Below are 17,443 nucleotides of genomic sequence, written 5' to 3'. Positions count from 1 at the left end.
TAAAGTACAGAAAAAAATTTATTGGAAATCTCTTGAATACATTTTGAAGTGTAGCTCAGTATTTCCAAACAAAGGAGGTTGGAGGAAGAGGAAGGACTCTACCACCTGGAGACAGACAGCTGGTCCCACCCTGTCCCGGGGGGTGCTGCAGGAGTCAGTCTAGGGCTCATACGTTTTATAGTGGGGCTAAGGGGCAAGGGCTGCCCTTAACAGTTGCTTTGGTTCCCCCAGGCTCAGCTCAGTCAGGGCTGCGCCTCCCTGGCCTCTTCACGGATGGAGCTCTGGTGAAAGGCTGCTGCCGCCTGCAGAGGCCAGAGAGAGCTGCCTGGGACAATGGCTAGCAGGCCTTTCCATACGACGCCTTGGAAAGAGGCCAGTGGCTAAAATATGGGGGCATCAATAACTTACCAAGGGCCTTTGGGATAAACCTGGGCCTGGGTTCAGCAGGCCATGCATGTGCTCTGGCCCAAAGACAGCAGGGCCAGTTGGCTGCTGCCACTGAGAACGAGTTCTCTGTGGCAGCAGCAGCAGGCAGAGCTCAGGTCTCCTCCAGAGCCTGCTCCAATCCTCAGAGGTCAGCCTTGTAGGTGGAAACAGTGTCACGTGCAGTTTACTAACAAGCAGTTGAGAGCCACCTGCTCCATTCAAGCATAGCTGCTGCCAGTGAGAGCCCCAGGTGGGCCAGGAGAAATGGAGTAAGCCTAGATCTCCTCAGCCAGGACTACCAGCAAGGATGGGAGAGGACAGATGGCAGGTGGGTGAGGCTAGGCACTTGACTTACTCAAATAACAATACCTGAAGGGTTAAGTCAATCATACGCCCAGCTTTGGTTTCTCAACTAGGAGCCAATCCAGCTGGTAAACCCCAGGGCAGTGTACAGACCCTGGGATTAGAGGGAGGTGGTAGCTAGCCCCAGGCAGGAGGAGGAAAAGCTCCACAGTCCAGCCCCAAGGACCAGGAACAAGTACACCAGGAGTCAGGGGACACACACAACATCCCCTAAGCACTCCATGTGGCCATCACATTTAGACCTCCTGGGCTGCCAGAATACAGTCAGTCACGCTGCAGAAGCTCTCAAGAGATGTAAGGCCCTCACCAGGAATACTCAGCTGTCCAAGGTAAAGCCTGTAGTCAGTTTCAGTGCAGCCATGCTGGGAGCTGACTTTGCTCCCAGTCAAGCCCTCTCCTTGGATCTCGCAGTCTGTATGGTGGGAAGGTAGATCCTTGCAGCAGCAGCAGCCCGGATTCTCAAGAACCTCCAGAGGAGGTCTCCGTCCCAGGAAGAGCCCTCCACCTTCTCCAAGTGAAAAACAACTCACCTCAAACATATTTTCTTTATAAAATATCTGGTTTCTCTGAAAGTAATAAATATTTACTGTGTTCTATAACCAAGGAGCAGCAATGTGGGGACGAGAGGAAGAGAACCTTTGCTATGACTCCAAGTGACAGAATCCTAGAGATTCAGGGTTCAATTTTTATTTCCCATGTAGCTGAGGACCTGAGCATGGGCAGCCACCAGGGCTGCTCAGACCCTCCCAACCTTCAGGGGTGGGAGTGGCTAGTTTTGGAGTTCTCATCTTGGGCAGACAGGCCCGTCATATTGCCAGAAGTACAGGCATGGGGGCAGAGAGGAAGGAAGAGGGGAAGAAGATGGCAGGAAGTAAAGGGGACAATAAAGAGCCAAGGGACTCCTTCTTTCTCCTCTTGGTACTGTCTCCTTCCTCTTTCTGCCTCGACACCAATCTCTTGGCCACCAGCTGAAATGTCAAATAGTGGACGGTGACAGCAGGCAGGGAAGGGGCCAGCTGCAAGGCAGGCCCAGGCAGGAGGCACAGGATGCTGCCCTTGGGAAGCAGTTGGTGATGGGTGGGGCACACAGATGGCCCTGCTGAGGGCTCTTTTGTATGAAGGGTCTTCCCATTTCCAAGGCCAGAGCGTGAGTCTTCTCCAACTGGGCACTGGGCTTGACTGCTGCCACGGAGGCTCCAGGAGTCCACAAGTAGGGAGTTCTGGGTCCCCATGGGAGAAGCCACCCTCCCTTCCACCTGGCTCGGAGCAGGATGAGGTGTGGGAGCAGCTGATGCATGGGAGGCTGCCTGTCCCCTGGGGCCACAAAAAGGGGGATGCTGCTGGGACTCGAGGATACTTTTACTGCAGGGTTTCCACAAAGGCATCAAACTCGCGGACATTCTTCTCATGCACAGCCAGCTTCTCTGGTAATGAGTCCTGTACCAGGAAGAGAGGAAAGAGCTGCTTATTCAGGCAGGGCCTTGAAGAGGCAGCCAGCCCAGTCCCTGAGAGGGGAGGAAGCGAGCAAGACAAAGCTCAGCTGAGCTTCACTGGGCCGAGCAAGTAGGAGAACAAAGGGCAGCTGTGCAGGCACGGGATGGGGAGAGGTATGTCCATCAGGGCTCTGCAGGGGCTGCAGGGTTAACATAACAGCCTTCAAAGTCCAAGTAAGCCACACACTTAACGAGAGAGAAAAGGACTACAAGAGCAAGATGACCCAGAAATTAAACATGAAATATCCCTGGCACAAATCAGACCGACACTAGAATAAAACAGCAAGTGTACAGCTCTACAAATTAAGCAGAGTTCACAAAAGATTTCTTCACACCCTTTGCTGGGCATCAGGACCCCCTGGAGGAACATGAAACCAGGTGGCCCTGAAACACTCCCAGAATTCTGACACAGCAGGTTTGTGGTAAGGCCTAGGAATCTGTATCTTTACACTAGCTGAGAAGAGGGTGAATTAGAGGCAGCTGAGAGAGAGTGGTAAAGAGAGAAGCAAAGGAAAACAGAACTGTGAGAAGTTTAACTGTCTAGAGTATCAACTATTAATAAAAATGTGCCTCCACTGATGACTCAATGAGAAGCTGCATCTGTAGAGTTTCACTGGCACAACTTCCTGACAGCGTGGGGTTAAGCACGACCACAAGGGAGTTTGGAGAGTCTCTTGCCTCAGAGCTTATAATGTGGCCTGGCCACACCAGTAGCTGAGAGTGGTTTGGGTGCAGCTTCCTGAAGGGAGAGGGAGGCCTCAGAATTGGCTTGCAATGGCTGTGGCATCAATTGAGAGAACTGGGGCCATAACTTCCTTCCAAGTGCATGTCATGAGAGGCAGGGGAGTGGTTAAAAGGCTAAATTCAGGAGCCAGCTCCTCTAGGATCAAACAAAACTTTGTTTTGCCTGGGTCTGTGGGACCATAAGCAAGCTAATCATTGTTGGTTTTCTCATCTGTAAACTGGGATGAGAAAATCTACCTCTTAGGGCTGTTGAAGAGTCACGTAAAACACTTAGAAAAATGCCTGGCACTCAAAAAGCTTTTTTTTTTTTTTTTTTTTTTTTTGAGACAGGGCCTTACCCTGTCACCCAGGCTGTAAGCAGTGGCACAACAAGGCTCACTGCAGCATTGACCTCCCCAGCTCAAGCAATCCTCCTGCCTCCACCTCCTGGAGTAGCTGGGACTACAGACGTGTGCCACTACATCCAGCTAATTTTTTGGATTTTTGATAGAGACAGGGTTTCACCATGTTGCCCAGGCTGGTCTTAAACTCCTGAGTTCAAGTGAAGGCCTCCTAAGTGCTGAGATTACAGGGACTACAGACACATGCCACCATGCCCAGCTAATTTTTTTGTATTTTTTTGTAGAGACAGAGTTTTACATGTTGTCCAGGCTGGTCTTAAATTCCTGAGTTCAAGTGATGGCCTCCTTGGCCTCCCAAAGCGCTGAGATTACAGGCGTGGGCCACTGTGCCTGGCCCCAAAAGCCTTGGTAATAATTATTACTTTTTTTTTTTTTTTCCCGAGACAGAGTCTCGCTCTGTCACACAGGCTAGAGTGTAGTGGTATAATCTTGGCTCACTGCAACCTCCACCTCCCAGGTTCAAATGATTCTCCTGCCTCAGCCTCCTGAGTGGCTGGGATTACAGGCGCCTGCCACCACGTCCTGCTAATTTTTGTTATTTAGAGACAGGGTTTCGCCATGTTGGCCAGGCTGGTCTCAAACTCCTGACCTCATGATCTGCCTCTGTTAGCCTTCTAAAGTGCTGAAATTACAGGTGTGAGCCACCACACCTGGCTATTACTGTATTGTCATTGCTGAGCATGCTTTTCTCCTTAAAGCAAATCCAAGGCAGCTACCATAGGGTCTTAATAACTATTTAGGAGGTGATCATTCCACCTCAAAGAGGAACATCTCCTGGCAGAGGGCACCCGGAGTTTGTGGCTTGTGTGGGGCACTCTTCTGCCCCTCAGAGGCAGGCAGAGGAAATGCCCTAAGCAGAGACCTGGGGTCATTATGGTATCAGGACATCTGGCCAACAGTGAGAATTGCTAGATGATGGGGTAAGCTCTCTGAGGAAAGGGCAAGAACACAGACACTTGGGACTTCACATTCTCCTCTGCCCAGTACCACTGGCATTTGCCTGGCAAGCTAAATAGCTAATGCAAGGGCCGTGAGAGCAACTTGGCCTAGTGGCATTTGCAAGGGAAGACATCAGGAACAGAACAACAGGAGCATGTAAGTAATGCTGAAAATGTGCAGAGAAAGGAGGAACTGAGCTCAAGCAAATTCCAGATAATGACTGCCGGGCACAATGCAAACCTTAGGCACAATGCAAATCTCAAGTGTAATCAGAAGATAATGGTCTCAAAATGTCTCCTTCCTATTACAGGGAAGATAGGAGGTGGTGTGGGGATGCAGAGGAGTAACAGGAAGAAATTTCTAGGCCTGTGGCAAAGAAATGACCACCAAATAAGGATGCACTGCAGTGGAGGAAGAGGTTTTCATACCAAGTCTTCAGCCATGGACTGCGCTCCAATATCTATAGAGAGGCTGCTCAGCTGAGGGGGATTCTGAAACTCACGATAGAAGGTCCCCAGGTCCATCGGAAGAATGTCATCTTTAGAAAAAGCTGGTTTCTTCAAAAACAAGACAGACTCAGTTTAGCTTGCTTTGAACCACTGAAGAGATAAGCTATCAACAAGTCTCATTCCTTCTAGCAATTATCTAAGGAAAGGTTCTTCAGCCTTATCTTAGGGAGAGGAATCTTTACATTTCTCTCTTCCAGACTGTTCACTTCTCAGCCCCCCACCCCTTTTTTGAGACAGGGTCTCACTCTGTGCAGTGGCATGATCTTGGCTCACTGCAACCTCTGTAGCCTGGGTTCAAGGCTGCCTCAGCCTCCAGAGTAGCTAGGACTACCTGCCACCACACCCGGCTAATCAGACTGTTCACTTCTAATGCTGGTGATCATATTCCTTTCCACTGGTTGGGTTTACGCCCCCTTCCTTCAAATGCCTTGCCTAGGCACGAATAGGACCTAAGAGAGTTATCAGTGGAAAATCTCCATTTAAGAGTTGAATTTCATTATGAATTTTAACCAAGGGCATGACACAAAATGTCTTGTTGTTTATGGGCCTCCAAAATGGCTTCCCAGATCAGGCTCCAGCTGTCCATCCCCTCTGACTACACCAGTACATCAAATCCCTATGAAGAAAATCTGGGTCAAGTACAGTAGATGCTTCTAGGTCTAGCTCCCCGGCACAGCAAAGGTCAAGGAAGGTGATGGTGACTTACAAAATCTATCATAACGAAGTCATCATGGGTATTGCCACTGCTGCCCCCGCTGGAGCCATCCGAGTGCAGGCTGCCCTGGAGAGGAGATTCAGTGTCTGGGGAATCTGGAGGATTCACCTGTTTCATAGTAAGGCAGGGTTAGGGCTGACGCTGTGACCCAGATTCAGGTTACTGTAAACAATCTGAAAATTCTGGGAAGAACTTAATGCTGGCTACGAATCCATAAGCCGAGGGGCCATGGTTTATAGTCTGTGGAGGATTAGTGACTCTGGTTCAGGAAGGATGAGGACTACTACACCATCTACTGGGATCTGGTAATCAATGGTGAGCTCACCATCGGATCAGTATCCTCCAGCTCCAAATTCTTGGGAGCAAACATGGCGAAGGGTATATCCAAACTCGTCAGGGTCACCTGAAGAGACACAGGAGAAAAGCGCTCATGCCTGCCCCTCCTGTAGCGTTCATGCTTCCTTCCAGGTTGCCAGAAGCCTAGAGGTCCAGCAAGTTCGCACACCTAGGCTGACCATGCTGTCCCTCAGGCTCCTGCCTTGTTAGAGGCTCCCCAAGCTCCTTCACCTCCCTATCCCCCCATCACATACACCCACAGCATAAACAAGGGCTGGTGTAATCCCCGCACTTTGGGAGGCTGAGGCGGGCAGATCACAAGGTCAGGAGTTCAAGACCAGCCTGGCCAACATGGCGAAACCCCATCTCTACTAGAAATTCAAAAAAATTAGCCAGGCATGGTGACACATGCCTGTAATCCCAGCTACTGGAGAGGATGAGGTAGAAGAATCGCTTGAACCTGGGAGGCGGAGGCTGCAGTGAGCCGAGATTGTGCCATTGCACTCCAGCCTGGGCAACAAGAACAAGACTCTGTCTCAAAAAAACCCAAAAACCTAAAAAAACAAACAAGGGCTGGGGTCCTGAGGACCCTGGGAATTCAGCTTTGGAAGCTTGATCCACAGTAATGCAGTAATAATGTGCTTCGCTGGCCCTGCTGAGGAGGAACCTCCTAGTTCAGTTCAAACAAGGCTAAGCCAATGACAGAGTGTGGTGTTTTTGTACTAAATGGTATCTAGGTCTACTCTCCTTTTCTTGTACGAGGTTTTAAAAGGTCACAGAACAATAGTTCTTGACTTATTATAGAGGGGTCACACAGGTTATTAATCCTCTTCACAGAGAGATTTATACACACATACAATTTTGCATGCCAGTTCAGTAGTTTCATATATAATAGTATCTCAGGTGAATAACACTACCTGTGGGGCCTTACTCTAAGAACTCAGACATTCTCACAGGTGGCAGTGGCAGAAAAATCACCTGGTTAATGGGTTTGTTGACAAAAGCCCCCACTTTTCGGACAAAGATGGTCTCCAAGACATCGTGTGGGGAGGCCCGTCCCTCGCTGCTGTTTGATACGGTTTCAGTATCCTCACTGGAGAAGAAAGGTTAAGTTAGTACTCATTCTCAAACCATAGCAGGACGACTTAGTACCCTATAAATCCACTCTAGTGGGGCTATAGCCTAGGACAGGAGTTGGCCCCCAATGGCCCATCCAATGGGAGATGGCATTATGTGGTCTGGCTGATGCCACTATCGCCCTGCCTTTTAAGTTGACTGCAGAGGGCTGCACTTCCTGGAACTACTAAAAGTCATACATATGTGAATGAAGCTCAGTGTTACAATTGTGCAAAACTTACTTAAAATACAGTCGAAAAGACCAACGATAAATATCAGTTACCATGCATATAGGAGTCATAGATACAGGCAAGCAACTCTCATAAACAACTGTAGTTTTAATATTTATGTATTACATAGCCAGACCCCAAATTTTTAGCTTTTCTTCCTCTTTAGTTCCAAATTTGATTGCTTAGTCAGCCAGAGCTCTCTTCACCCTTGACAAACTGCCTGGGCTAAGGTTCTCTGGGCTCCCCGCCATGTTTCCTCCCCTCTCCTTGCCCCCAGTCATCCCTCCTTTAACTAAGATCTTTGAATGACATTTAATTTGGCTGCTGCTCCCACTCCCTCCTTCCCCAGCCCTTCAGACTGACACTGAGTCCTGCACAAGGGGCTCTAAGCAGCAAAAGTGGGGACCCATGGTTGTGGCTGCCAAATCAACAGTCACAGTCCTGCAAGCAGCAAGGGTTAGGAAAAGTCCTCTGGCCAAAAACTGGGGTTCAAGGTGGGCAGGAGGGTTGTGTAGTCAAGTGGCCCCTGGACTCCGGCCAGCAGGGAGGACCCATACTGCGCAAAGACTTTTGAGCTGTTATGACCTGTATTTAAGAACTCCCTGGCCGGGCGCGGTGGCTCAAGCCTGTAATCCCAGCACTTTGGGAGGCCGAGGCGGGTGGATCACGAGGTCGAGAGATCGAGACCATCCTGGTCAACGTGGTGAAACCCCGTCTCTACTAAAAATACAAAAAATTAGCTGGGTATGGTGGCGCGTGCCTGTAATCCCAGCTGCTCAGGAGGCTGAGGCAGGAGAATTGCTTGAACCTAGGAGGTGGAGGTTGCGGTGAGCCGAGATCGCGCCATTGCACTCCAGCCTGGGTAACAAGAGCGACACTCTGTCTCAAAAAAAAAAAAAAAAAAAAAAAAAGAACTCCCACACAGGGAGTTGCCTGCTTTTTCAGAGAATCTGCTCGGCCTCCTGCCCTGTGAGATAAGTTGCCTGCCTGTCTTTGGCTACTCCTGGACATGTCCCAAGAGTCAAGGCTCAAAAAACTAGAGTGTAAAATGCCTTTGATCATCTAACAGAGGGAGAAAGGGAGAGGCTGGAAGTTTGAGAAGCTAGGAATGACATAAATTATTTTTCCTGATGGATGCCACACACACAAAAGAAGCCTTTCTAAATGACTTCCCTCCCACTTTACCACTTTTACCGTGGGAATGAAATAAATAAATAAATAAATAAGGAATTTCTATCATGAGAAAGTTCATTTAGAATGTGAGGGAATCTCATTATCTCTAAGGCCTTCAAAATCAAGGGAGGGTAGGGCAGACCAAAACAGTTCGTGGCTCCCCAGGGAGAGTGGGAGCATCATGGAAAGAAGGGCTGGTGTTCTGGAGTCAGAGAATCTGCTCGCCCTCCTGCCCTGTGAGGTAAGTGAGTTCTGGCCAATCACTTAACCCTTCTGAAAAAGCAGGCAACAGTGGTGAGTTCAGCAGGGTGGGAGTATGAGAAGTTCACTTCCTATCTAATGTTTTCAGGATTTGAGTCTTATAGAATGTATCACTTCAGTAATCAGAAAAGACAAAGACTTACATTTTTTTTTTTTTTTTTGAGACAGAGTTTCGCTCTTGTTACCCAGGCTGGAGTGCAATGGCGCGATCTCGGCTCACCGCAACCTCCGCCTCCTGGGTTCAGGCAATTCTCCTTTTTTTTTTTTTTTTGAGGACAGGTGTGGTGGTTCATGCCTGTAATCCCAGCACTTTGGGAAGCCAAGGTGGGTGGATCCTTTGAGGTCAGGAGTTTGGGACCAGCCTGGCCAACATGGTGAAACCCCAACTGTACTAAAAATATAAAAATCAGCCAGGCATGGTGGCAGGCGCCTTTAGTCCCAGCTACTCGGGAGGCTGAGGCAGGAGAATCGCTTGAACCAGGAGGTAGAGTTTGCAGTGAACCAAGTCTGCACCACTGCACTCCAGCCTGGGCAACAGAGTGAGACTCTGTCTTAAAAGAAAAAAAAAGTGGGGGGGGGAATTTTTTTTTTTTTTTTTTTTTTTTTTGAGAGATAGTCTCACTACATTGGCCTAGTTAGTCTCAAAATCCTGGCCTCATGCAATCCTCCCACCTTGGCCTCCCAAAGTGCTGGGATTATAGGTGTGAACCACCATTCCCAGTCAGGAGTCCATGCTTTGGGCACAAATGCCATGCCCCAGCCAAGGCTGAAAGCTACTCTTTCCTGATACCAAATAAGCACGTGTGTCAGGGAGCCGAGGCCTCTGGCCAGCCTTAGCAGAGACAGAGCCAAAATGTGAACTCACCTACTGGAGGGTGTGGCAGCACAGTGGGTTCCGTCAGAAGGGGTGCAGGTTGCCAGTCTCTCCTGGTCAGCCTGGGCACCATGAACAGGCTGGCTGGGAGCAAGGGGTACCCCACCTTCCTTCCCAGGAACCATCAGCTTTGGGGAAAAATGGAAAGAGACAGTGAATTATGGCATGCCAGGCAGGAGGGGAACCTCACATTCTAGCATGATAGTATCTGCTTTCAAGTGTTCCATCACCAATGCTGCCACCAGGTGGGCAGTAATCCCTGGACCTTTATCCTCTCTGAAACTCAGTTAAGGGAGGGAAGACATGCATGATAATGACTACAGAGGAAAAAAGAAAGAGAGGGAGAAAATCCTTGAAAAGCCATCTTTCCTTTCTGAAGTCTAAGAGACTTCTTCCTGAGAGTCACTTTAGGTCTCTGAAGTTACAAAAGAGTTTTGCTTCAGAATATAGCACTTAGAACACGTCAGCCTTGAGACAGCCCTTAATTGCCTCCGGGTAGGGGAGGCAGCACTGGAAACCCATGGTCCTCCCATCTTTAAAGATACCTGGTGAGGGTGTGTAGCATTTAAGCCAGCAGCAAACACTACTGGATAAGCCAGGTCAGCTGATCCAACGCCCAGGGCAGCAGGTTGATAGGAAAGGCGAGAGCTTGAGAGCTAAGCAAGAGAAAAACAAAGAGGGGAAGAGGAAAGGCAAGGAAAAAACAGGCAATCCCAGAGCGTGACAAACAGGAGGGCTCAGTAGAGAGGTAAGGAATGGCTCCCACCCACATGCCCACACTGCAGGGGGCCTGACGTGATAGGGGTTAGGGACAGACCAGGCCATTCAGTTATCAGAGAAAAAAACACAGACTTGTTTGTACTGGGATAGGGATTACAAGCTGTGGAGCCTCCCAAAGGCCTGAAATAAGTTTCTTGTGCCCCATTTTCCCAGGGGCTGAGCTAACTGTTTCAGTGCTAAGCCCAGCAGATGTGTGGAGCACAAGCCTGGACAGAACTTGCAGCCAAAGTCATCAGGTTCTCCAAAGTCATTCTATTTTCTCCTTTGTCCTGAGGTACCTTTGAAACAGAAAGCCATCTTCTCTAATCACACCCTCCATCACCCCTGGAGATGGGAATATTGCTATTTATATTGAAAAAAGAAAGAATACCGGTCTTGAGTTGTTTATTTAAAAATCTGATATAAATAACTCCATGTATTTTTCACATCAATGGTAGGAGGAGGGGCAGATGAAAATTCCCTATTTTGGGCTGCTGGGCTGTGGCTGTGTCCTATTAAAATCTATTACCAAGCCTCAAAATAATCCCACACAACACTCGGGACATTTAAATAACTATACCCTGTAATTTATTTACAATTTTAAAATAAAAGGATGCCATCTGATTATATCCCCTTCTTCCCATTATGGACTCACTTGATGGGAAAAGGCCAGTCCTGCCATGGGGACCCTCAGGGTATCCGTCACCACAGGAGTAGGGGTCTGAAAATGTGCCTTTGTGACAGTAAACACACACTGTGCACAGACACACACGGAGACAGGAGAAACAAGAAAAAAGAAAAGGGGCTTGAGAAAGAAGTGAAAAAACTCTCAAAGGAGCAGTAGCAAGAAAGGCTGGAACCAACACTAGAGTCAGGAGTGAAGCAGGCGAGGGCGTGGGGCTGTCTTTCTAAAGGGACAACTTGGAAGGTCCTACAGTAATGTTTACTTCAGGGCATTTCATGCATGCCTGTCTCCCTGATGAGCAGCTAGAAAACAAAGCTGATGTGAGCTGGCTAAAACTTGATGAAACAGAGAAACCTGAGCCAAGCATTAATCTGTCTCTGCCCAAAAAAGAGAGGAAGTCAGATAGCAGTTTCCAACAGAAGGGCCTGACTGCAGATGCAAGGTGTGCTGAAGATGGATAAGGATGCAGGGCCTGTAATGTGCAACTGAAAGCCTTTTTCAGGAAACCCAGAATCTGTAGGACAGTTTCAAACAGCTGACATTTGTTGGCTGGAACTTTAAGCAGCTCAGATATACGCTTTTCTACGTCATTCCAGGGAAGATAGTGGGTGTGCAGGGGTGTGTGTGTGCGTTCTTACAGTCCCTGCTGGCGTAGGTGAACTTGATAGAGTAAAAGCTGGGGCACGTTGAAAACTCTTATGATTTCAAAGCTACTTAAGGGCATAATGATTATGGGCATAATGATTATTTTGGGTCTTGCTGTTCCATTTTATACCTGACCCGTTAGCTAATTAATGCTTAGAACTGGAGGCAGGACCTCAGGCCACAGTAGGTTCATTTCTAGACTTAATTCTGTGCCCAAATGGCACAACAATCCTCATACTGTTGGCAAAACCAACAATATCACATTGACATTCAGCAAAAGCTCCAATAGAAGCTGCTGAGTTGAGTAATTATGCAAGTCACTAAGAAAAATACTACTTCGACATTAACAGGAATGAGAAGAAATGACAGCAAATGATTGTCTCTCTACCGCTGAGAGAAACTAGGTTCAAAAGGGACTATTTTTGTACCAAACTGTACCAGCCTTGATCAGAGGTCCCCAAGGAGTAATGATAGGGCTCACTTACGGAGTGCAGACTACTGATAAGAACTTGGTGTGATCTAGTTTTAAACTGTGATAAGACGCATTAGGAGTCGGTTACCATGAAAAGGATAGCATCTAGTCACACAGGCATGCAAACTTTGATGCAAACATCAGGTGCAGAAACTACTAAATGTACATTTACTTTTAGGTTCAACTTCCCATTGTATCTGGGAAACAGACAGACTAATCGGTAAGGCCCAGTCTCACCATCCCTCATATCTCACAAGTCACAACTTTATTATTTATGAATCTATTACTTGTAAAACAGAACTGCTTACTGAAATTTAAATTTGACATCTCTTTTAGAACAGCTGAGATGAGCTTATAAAAATAAAAATAAAAAAAACCTCAACATATCTACAACTTAATTACCTAAAAAAAAAAAAGAACCCCTGCTTCCATTAATGTGCGCTAGGAAGAAAGCAGGTCTTTGTCTCTTAGTCTGCTTTTTTTTTTGTTTTGTTTTGTTTTTTGTTTTTGTTTTTTTTGAGACGGAGTTTCACTCTTGTTACCCAGGCTGGAGTGCAATGGCGCGATCTCGGCTCACCGCAACCTCCGCCTCCTGGGTTCAGGCAATTCTCCTGCCTCAGCCTCCTGAGTAGCTGGGATTACAGGCACGCGCCACCATGCCCAGCTAATTTTTTTTGTATTTTTAGTAGAGACAGGGTTTCACCATTTGAGCAGGCTGGTCTCGATCTCTTGACCTTGTGATCCACCCGCCTCGGCCTCCCAAAGTGCTGGGATTACAGGCTTGAGCCACCGCGCCCGGCTAGTCTGCTTTTTTTTGTCAGTGCTTCTCTGTGTCAGTAAGTATGCAAGAAGCTCCCCTGACAAGATCAATGCTAACATGAAAGCAGCAGGGGAATGAAAATTCTCAATCCCCCAAACTAAACTGTTGCGGCAACTTTAGAACAGAATCTCTTTCGCCCTAAACAAGCTAGGACAACAGAAACAATAGTGAGGCTTGGATTTTACATCATCATTCACAGTCATTAATGCCTGCTTTTGAAACACATTACAACTGTGACTTTATTTCATTATTTTTTTTTTGAGACAGGATCTTGCTCTGTCACTCAGGCTAGAGTACAGTGGTGTGATCTCGGGTCACTACAGCTTTGACCTCCCAGGCTCAGGCAATCCTCCCAGATCAGACTCCTAAGTAGCTGCAACTACAGGTTTGTACCACCACACCTGGCCAATTTTTGTATTTTGGGTAGAGACAGCCTGGGCAACATGGCAAAACCCCATCTCTACAGAAAATTCAAAAAATTAGCTGGGCATGGTGGCATACACCTGCAGTCCCAGATACTCAGGAGGTTGAGGTGGGAGGATTACCTGAGCCTGGGAGGTCTAGGCTGCAGTAAGCCATGACAGCACCACTACACTTCAGCCTGAGTAACAGAGTGAGAATGGCTTCAAAAAAAAAAAAAAAAAAAAAAGTATAAAGAAAAATTGAAAAAAACAAACAAAAAAACACAGAAAATAAAAACACATGAACAGCTAATGAATTTGTCTGGTCTCCCAAATAAGAAGTTGAAATGGGACAATCTGGGGCTGATTTAAAGGAAGATAGAACTGAGGTAGGTCTAGAAGAAACTATCTAATGTGAAAGTCTAAGAGGAAGGCAATAATGAAGACGACGCAGCCAGAAGGGAAATCTGGAGGCAAGGAGGCTGGGAATGTGTGATTTGAGGTGGAAGGCAAGAAATGTGCTCCTGCAATTCAGCCAGCTGCAAAAATGACTGCAATGAAAGCAGCTTTGGTACCACACACATTACACAAGATCACAAGGGTGCTCTCTCTGGGGAAGCTGACGACAGTGTTTGGAGCCTGTGTTTTATGAAACTGGGTTTGTCACTGAAGACTGACTGAAGTGGAAAGTTAATAGTTAAAAATGTCTGGCTAGAGAATACACATAGGCAGAAATCTGTGTCATGTATAAAGAAAAACTATACTACTGGTTTCTCCCTGGCATTTTATGCTACATAACTTTTGGCTCTTTGGAGCTCCTTTCATTATTATAAATGAAATTTACTACTCAATAGATAAGTAGATATGAAGTTAACAAGCATAGGTTAAAGTAAATCTCTGGTGTCAGAATACATCTGAATTCTGTGACTTGATGTTCTAGGGAATTTTAAGATGTCACCAGGAAGGTAAAAGCTAAATGTAACCCTGAAGGTTATGAATAATTACAGACTAGAAATACTATCTTCCGGATAAGAAGGCTGTCTCTTACCCCTCAAAGTAATTCCTTTAACAATCACCATGACTACCAAAAGGGATTGTAGCCAAATGTGGACACCATTTCATAAAGCCTATATATATATCAAACCGCCACCGCCACCCCAGACCTGCATCCCCCTACCTGTGATGGAGGGGAGGTGGAAAAAGAGGTGGTACACACTTCTTGAGAGTCTTCTACAGATGGATATGTTACTCCAGTGTCCTCACCAGCAGTTCTAAAGTGAAGAAAAAGAAATAATTTATGGTGGTGAAAGTCAACTTCAGAAAGGCTACAAAAGGCAATTAGATAAGTAAGGATGGGAATGTGCTATGAACTGTTTAACACAGTTCATACTGACAAGAGAGGCACGTGGAGTCCTCAATAATTTCAAACATTCCAGAGAGTAGCATTCAGAGGTTTGATATGTTTTGTTCTTGTTTTTTATTTTTTTGAGACAAGGTCTCACTCTGTCACCCAGGCTAGAGTGCTGTGGCATGGCTCACTGCAACCTTCCCAGGCTGAAACGATCCTCCTGGTTCAGCTGCCCTAGTAGCTGGGACTACAGAAATGTGCCATCACGCTCAGCTAACTTTTAATTTTTTTGTAGAGACAGGGGTCCCCCTATGTTACCCAGGCTGGTCTTGAACTCCTAAGCTCAAGCAATCCTCCTGCCTTGGCCTCCCAATGCGCTGGGATCACAGGTGTGAGCCACCACAACCAGCCTGTTTTGTTTTTTAAACCCAAACTTCTTACCTGACCTATTATTTGAGAGAGCATTTTTTTTTTTAATTAGTAGAGACGGTGTTTCGCCATGTTGCCCAGGCTGATCTTGAACTCCTGGACTCGAGAAATCCACCCATCTCAGCCTCCCAAAGTGTTGGGATTATAGGCATTACCCACCATACCTGGCCTGAGAGCATTTTCTTTCTTTCTTTTTTTTTTTTTTTGAGATGGAGTTTCGCTCTTGTTACCCAGGCTGGAGTGCGATGGCGCGATCTCGGCTCACCGCAACCTCCACCTCCTGGGCTCAGGCAATTCTCCTGCCTCAGCCTCCAGAGTAGCTTGGATTACAGGCACGCGCCACCATGCCCAGCTAATTTTTTGTATTTTTAGTAGAGACAGGGTTTCACCATGTTGACCAGGATGGTCTCGATCTCTTGACCTCGTGATCCACCCGCCTCGGCCTCCCAAAGTGCTGGGATTACAGGCTTGAGCCACCGCGCCCGGCGCGAGAGCATTTTTTTAAGCAAGGCTAGTGGTGGAGCTCACATCTGAGTTTTCAAATAATAATCCGTAATACAGACTCCATAAAACAAGTAATTAAACCTTAAGACAAGCTATTCAATTGCACAAGTCTATCACATAAAGGTAGTATCCTTACTGATACACATCTATTCCAACCCTTAGAGAATTCTGTTTTCTGAGTTCCAGACCTAGAAACACTTTATTGTGATATAAAACTAACGTGCTAGACGGTAATCTGAAAACCAATTAATTTGCCAAGGATAATTCCACAAATTACTGGCCCATTTGATTTATCTCCATGTGGGGTCTCCATCAGTGACCCCATGCCCATTGGAGAGTGAGTTGAGTGCTGAGAAAGGTGTTCTGTGCACCTGTGCAGGATGGATGCCTCTGCCCAGCTGCAGTTTGGGAGAGCACCTTTTCACTTTCCTCACCTGTAATTGCAGGGGTGCATGGGAGAGGAGCTGGGATAGGGACGGTCCACAAAATGATCAATAATAATCCCCATGATAGGTGGGGTCCTTTCAAATTGCCTGTAATACAATAAGCAGAGTCCAATATTTGTTAGAATGCCTTTCCAGCCCCCACAAAGTCCTCAGAGGGCCCCTCACCTTACATCTGTTGGCAGGCACTACCAGAGCTTTAGCTATCACAATCCCTAAATATAAACCACCAATCCTATGTTCTGGACAAATTGGCTCTGGGACACTCAAATTCTCCAATCTGGCAACTGTGTTCTCTCTTTCTTGACTTTATTCTTCTGAAGGCACTGCTTTCAGCAAAGCTGAATTGTAGGTTTAGTCTTGAAGTTCAGGAGGAAAAAAACGTTAACATCTTTGGAAGATTTCTTTCGGATTCCAGTGCTCTTCCTCACCTGGTAGACATGAAGGCCAAGTTAATCCTGTAAGCACAAGAAAGAGTGATGGTGCCCACAGGAGTGCCCACTGTCCCAACACGAACTGTCTGGAAGCCTAGGAGAAGAGATACATTATTAACTTTTTTTGCAGAGAACACTGATATTGCCCATAGACTGTCTTTCCCTGAATTATCTGGCCTATTGTATGATCTCTGGCACTATCCACTTAGCACGTTAAGTGCAGCAGCCTCAATTTCGTGTGTGTATGCACGTGTGTATATATATAGGTTTCTATGTATTGAGCCAATACTGGCAGGGGAAATAGCACTCTATTTACAGATAAAGCGACCTTCAAAGAGGTAAAATAACTGTTAGTCTTAAAGCCGGACAAAGTTCTACTAACCATCCCTGCAAAGATATGTCACATGATAGAAAAGACAGTGAAGGAGGCCGGGCGCGGTGGCTCAAGCCTGTAATCCCAGCACTTTGGGAGGCCGAGGCGGGTGGATCACGAGGTCGAGAGATCGAGACCATCCTGGTCAACAAGGTGAAACCCCGTCTCTACTAAAAATACAAAAAATTAGCTGGGCATGGTGGCGCGTGCCTGTAATCCCAGCTACTCAGGAGGCTGAGACAGGAGAATTGCCTGAACCCAGGAGGCAGAGGTTGCGGTGAGCCGAGATCGCGCCATTGCACTCCAGCCTGGGTAACAAGAGCGAAACTCCGTCTCAAAAAAAAAAAAAAAAAAAAAAAAAGACAGTGAAGGAGCACTAGAATGCCACACAAACACCTCAATTTCAGAAATAACTGCCTTCCCCCAAGCTGCCACTCCAGAGCTAAGTAAAGACCCATGACCTTGCAAGTGGCACTTTTTTTTTTTTTTTTTTTTTTTTTTTTTTTTTTTTTTGAGACGGAGTTTCGCTCTTGTTACCCAGGCTGGAGTG

The 17,443-nt window shown here is 46.9% G+C and overlaps 1 protein-coding gene across 15 annotated transcripts in view; it reads right to left on the bottom strand.

Moving 5' to 3' along the window:
* ATG13 (autophagy related 13) overlaps positions 1–17,443 on the bottom strand; it is a 62,925-nt gene continuing 45,482 nt past the window's right edge. For 7 of the 15 annotated variants that reach the window (XM_074401383.1, XM_010334005.2, XM_074401384.1 and 4 more), the window contains 11 exons: positions 16,518–16,614; positions 16,078–16,176; positions 14,540–14,633; positions 10,995–11,093; positions 10,126–10,236; positions 9,572–9,708; positions 6,905–7,019; positions 5,916–5,993; positions 5,582–5,698; positions 4,795–4,923; positions 1–2,226 (listed from right to left, as the gene is read on the bottom strand). In XM_074401383.1, the coding sequence (XP_074257484.1) occupies positions 2,149–2,226; positions 4,795–4,923; positions 5,582–5,698; positions 5,916–5,993; positions 6,905–7,019; positions 9,572–9,708; positions 10,126–10,236; positions 10,995–11,093; positions 14,540–14,633; positions 16,078–16,176; positions 16,518–16,614 (1,154 nt within the window). In that variant the 3' untranslated portion in view covers positions 1–2,148. The remainder of the gene's footprint in view (positions 2,227–4,794; positions 4,924–5,581; positions 5,699–5,915; positions 5,994–6,904; positions 7,020–9,571; positions 9,709–10,125; positions 10,237–10,994; positions 11,094–14,539; positions 14,634–16,077; positions 16,177–16,517; positions 16,615–17,443) is intronic. The other 8 variants (XM_003920040.4, XM_003920039.4, XM_039470398.2 and 5 more) reach the window with 6 other exon arrangements.

The sequence above is a fragment of the Saimiri boliviensis genome, chromosome 6 (genome assembly GCF_048565385.1).
Source record: "Saimiri boliviensis isolate mSaiBol1 chromosome 6, mSaiBol1.pri, whole genome shotgun sequence".
Classification (NCBI taxonomy): Eukaryota; Metazoa; Chordata; class Mammalia; order Primates; family Cebidae; genus Saimiri; species Saimiri boliviensis.
Note: the sequence above shows the minus strand (reverse complement) of the source record. Positions and strands in the feature narration are given on the sequence as shown.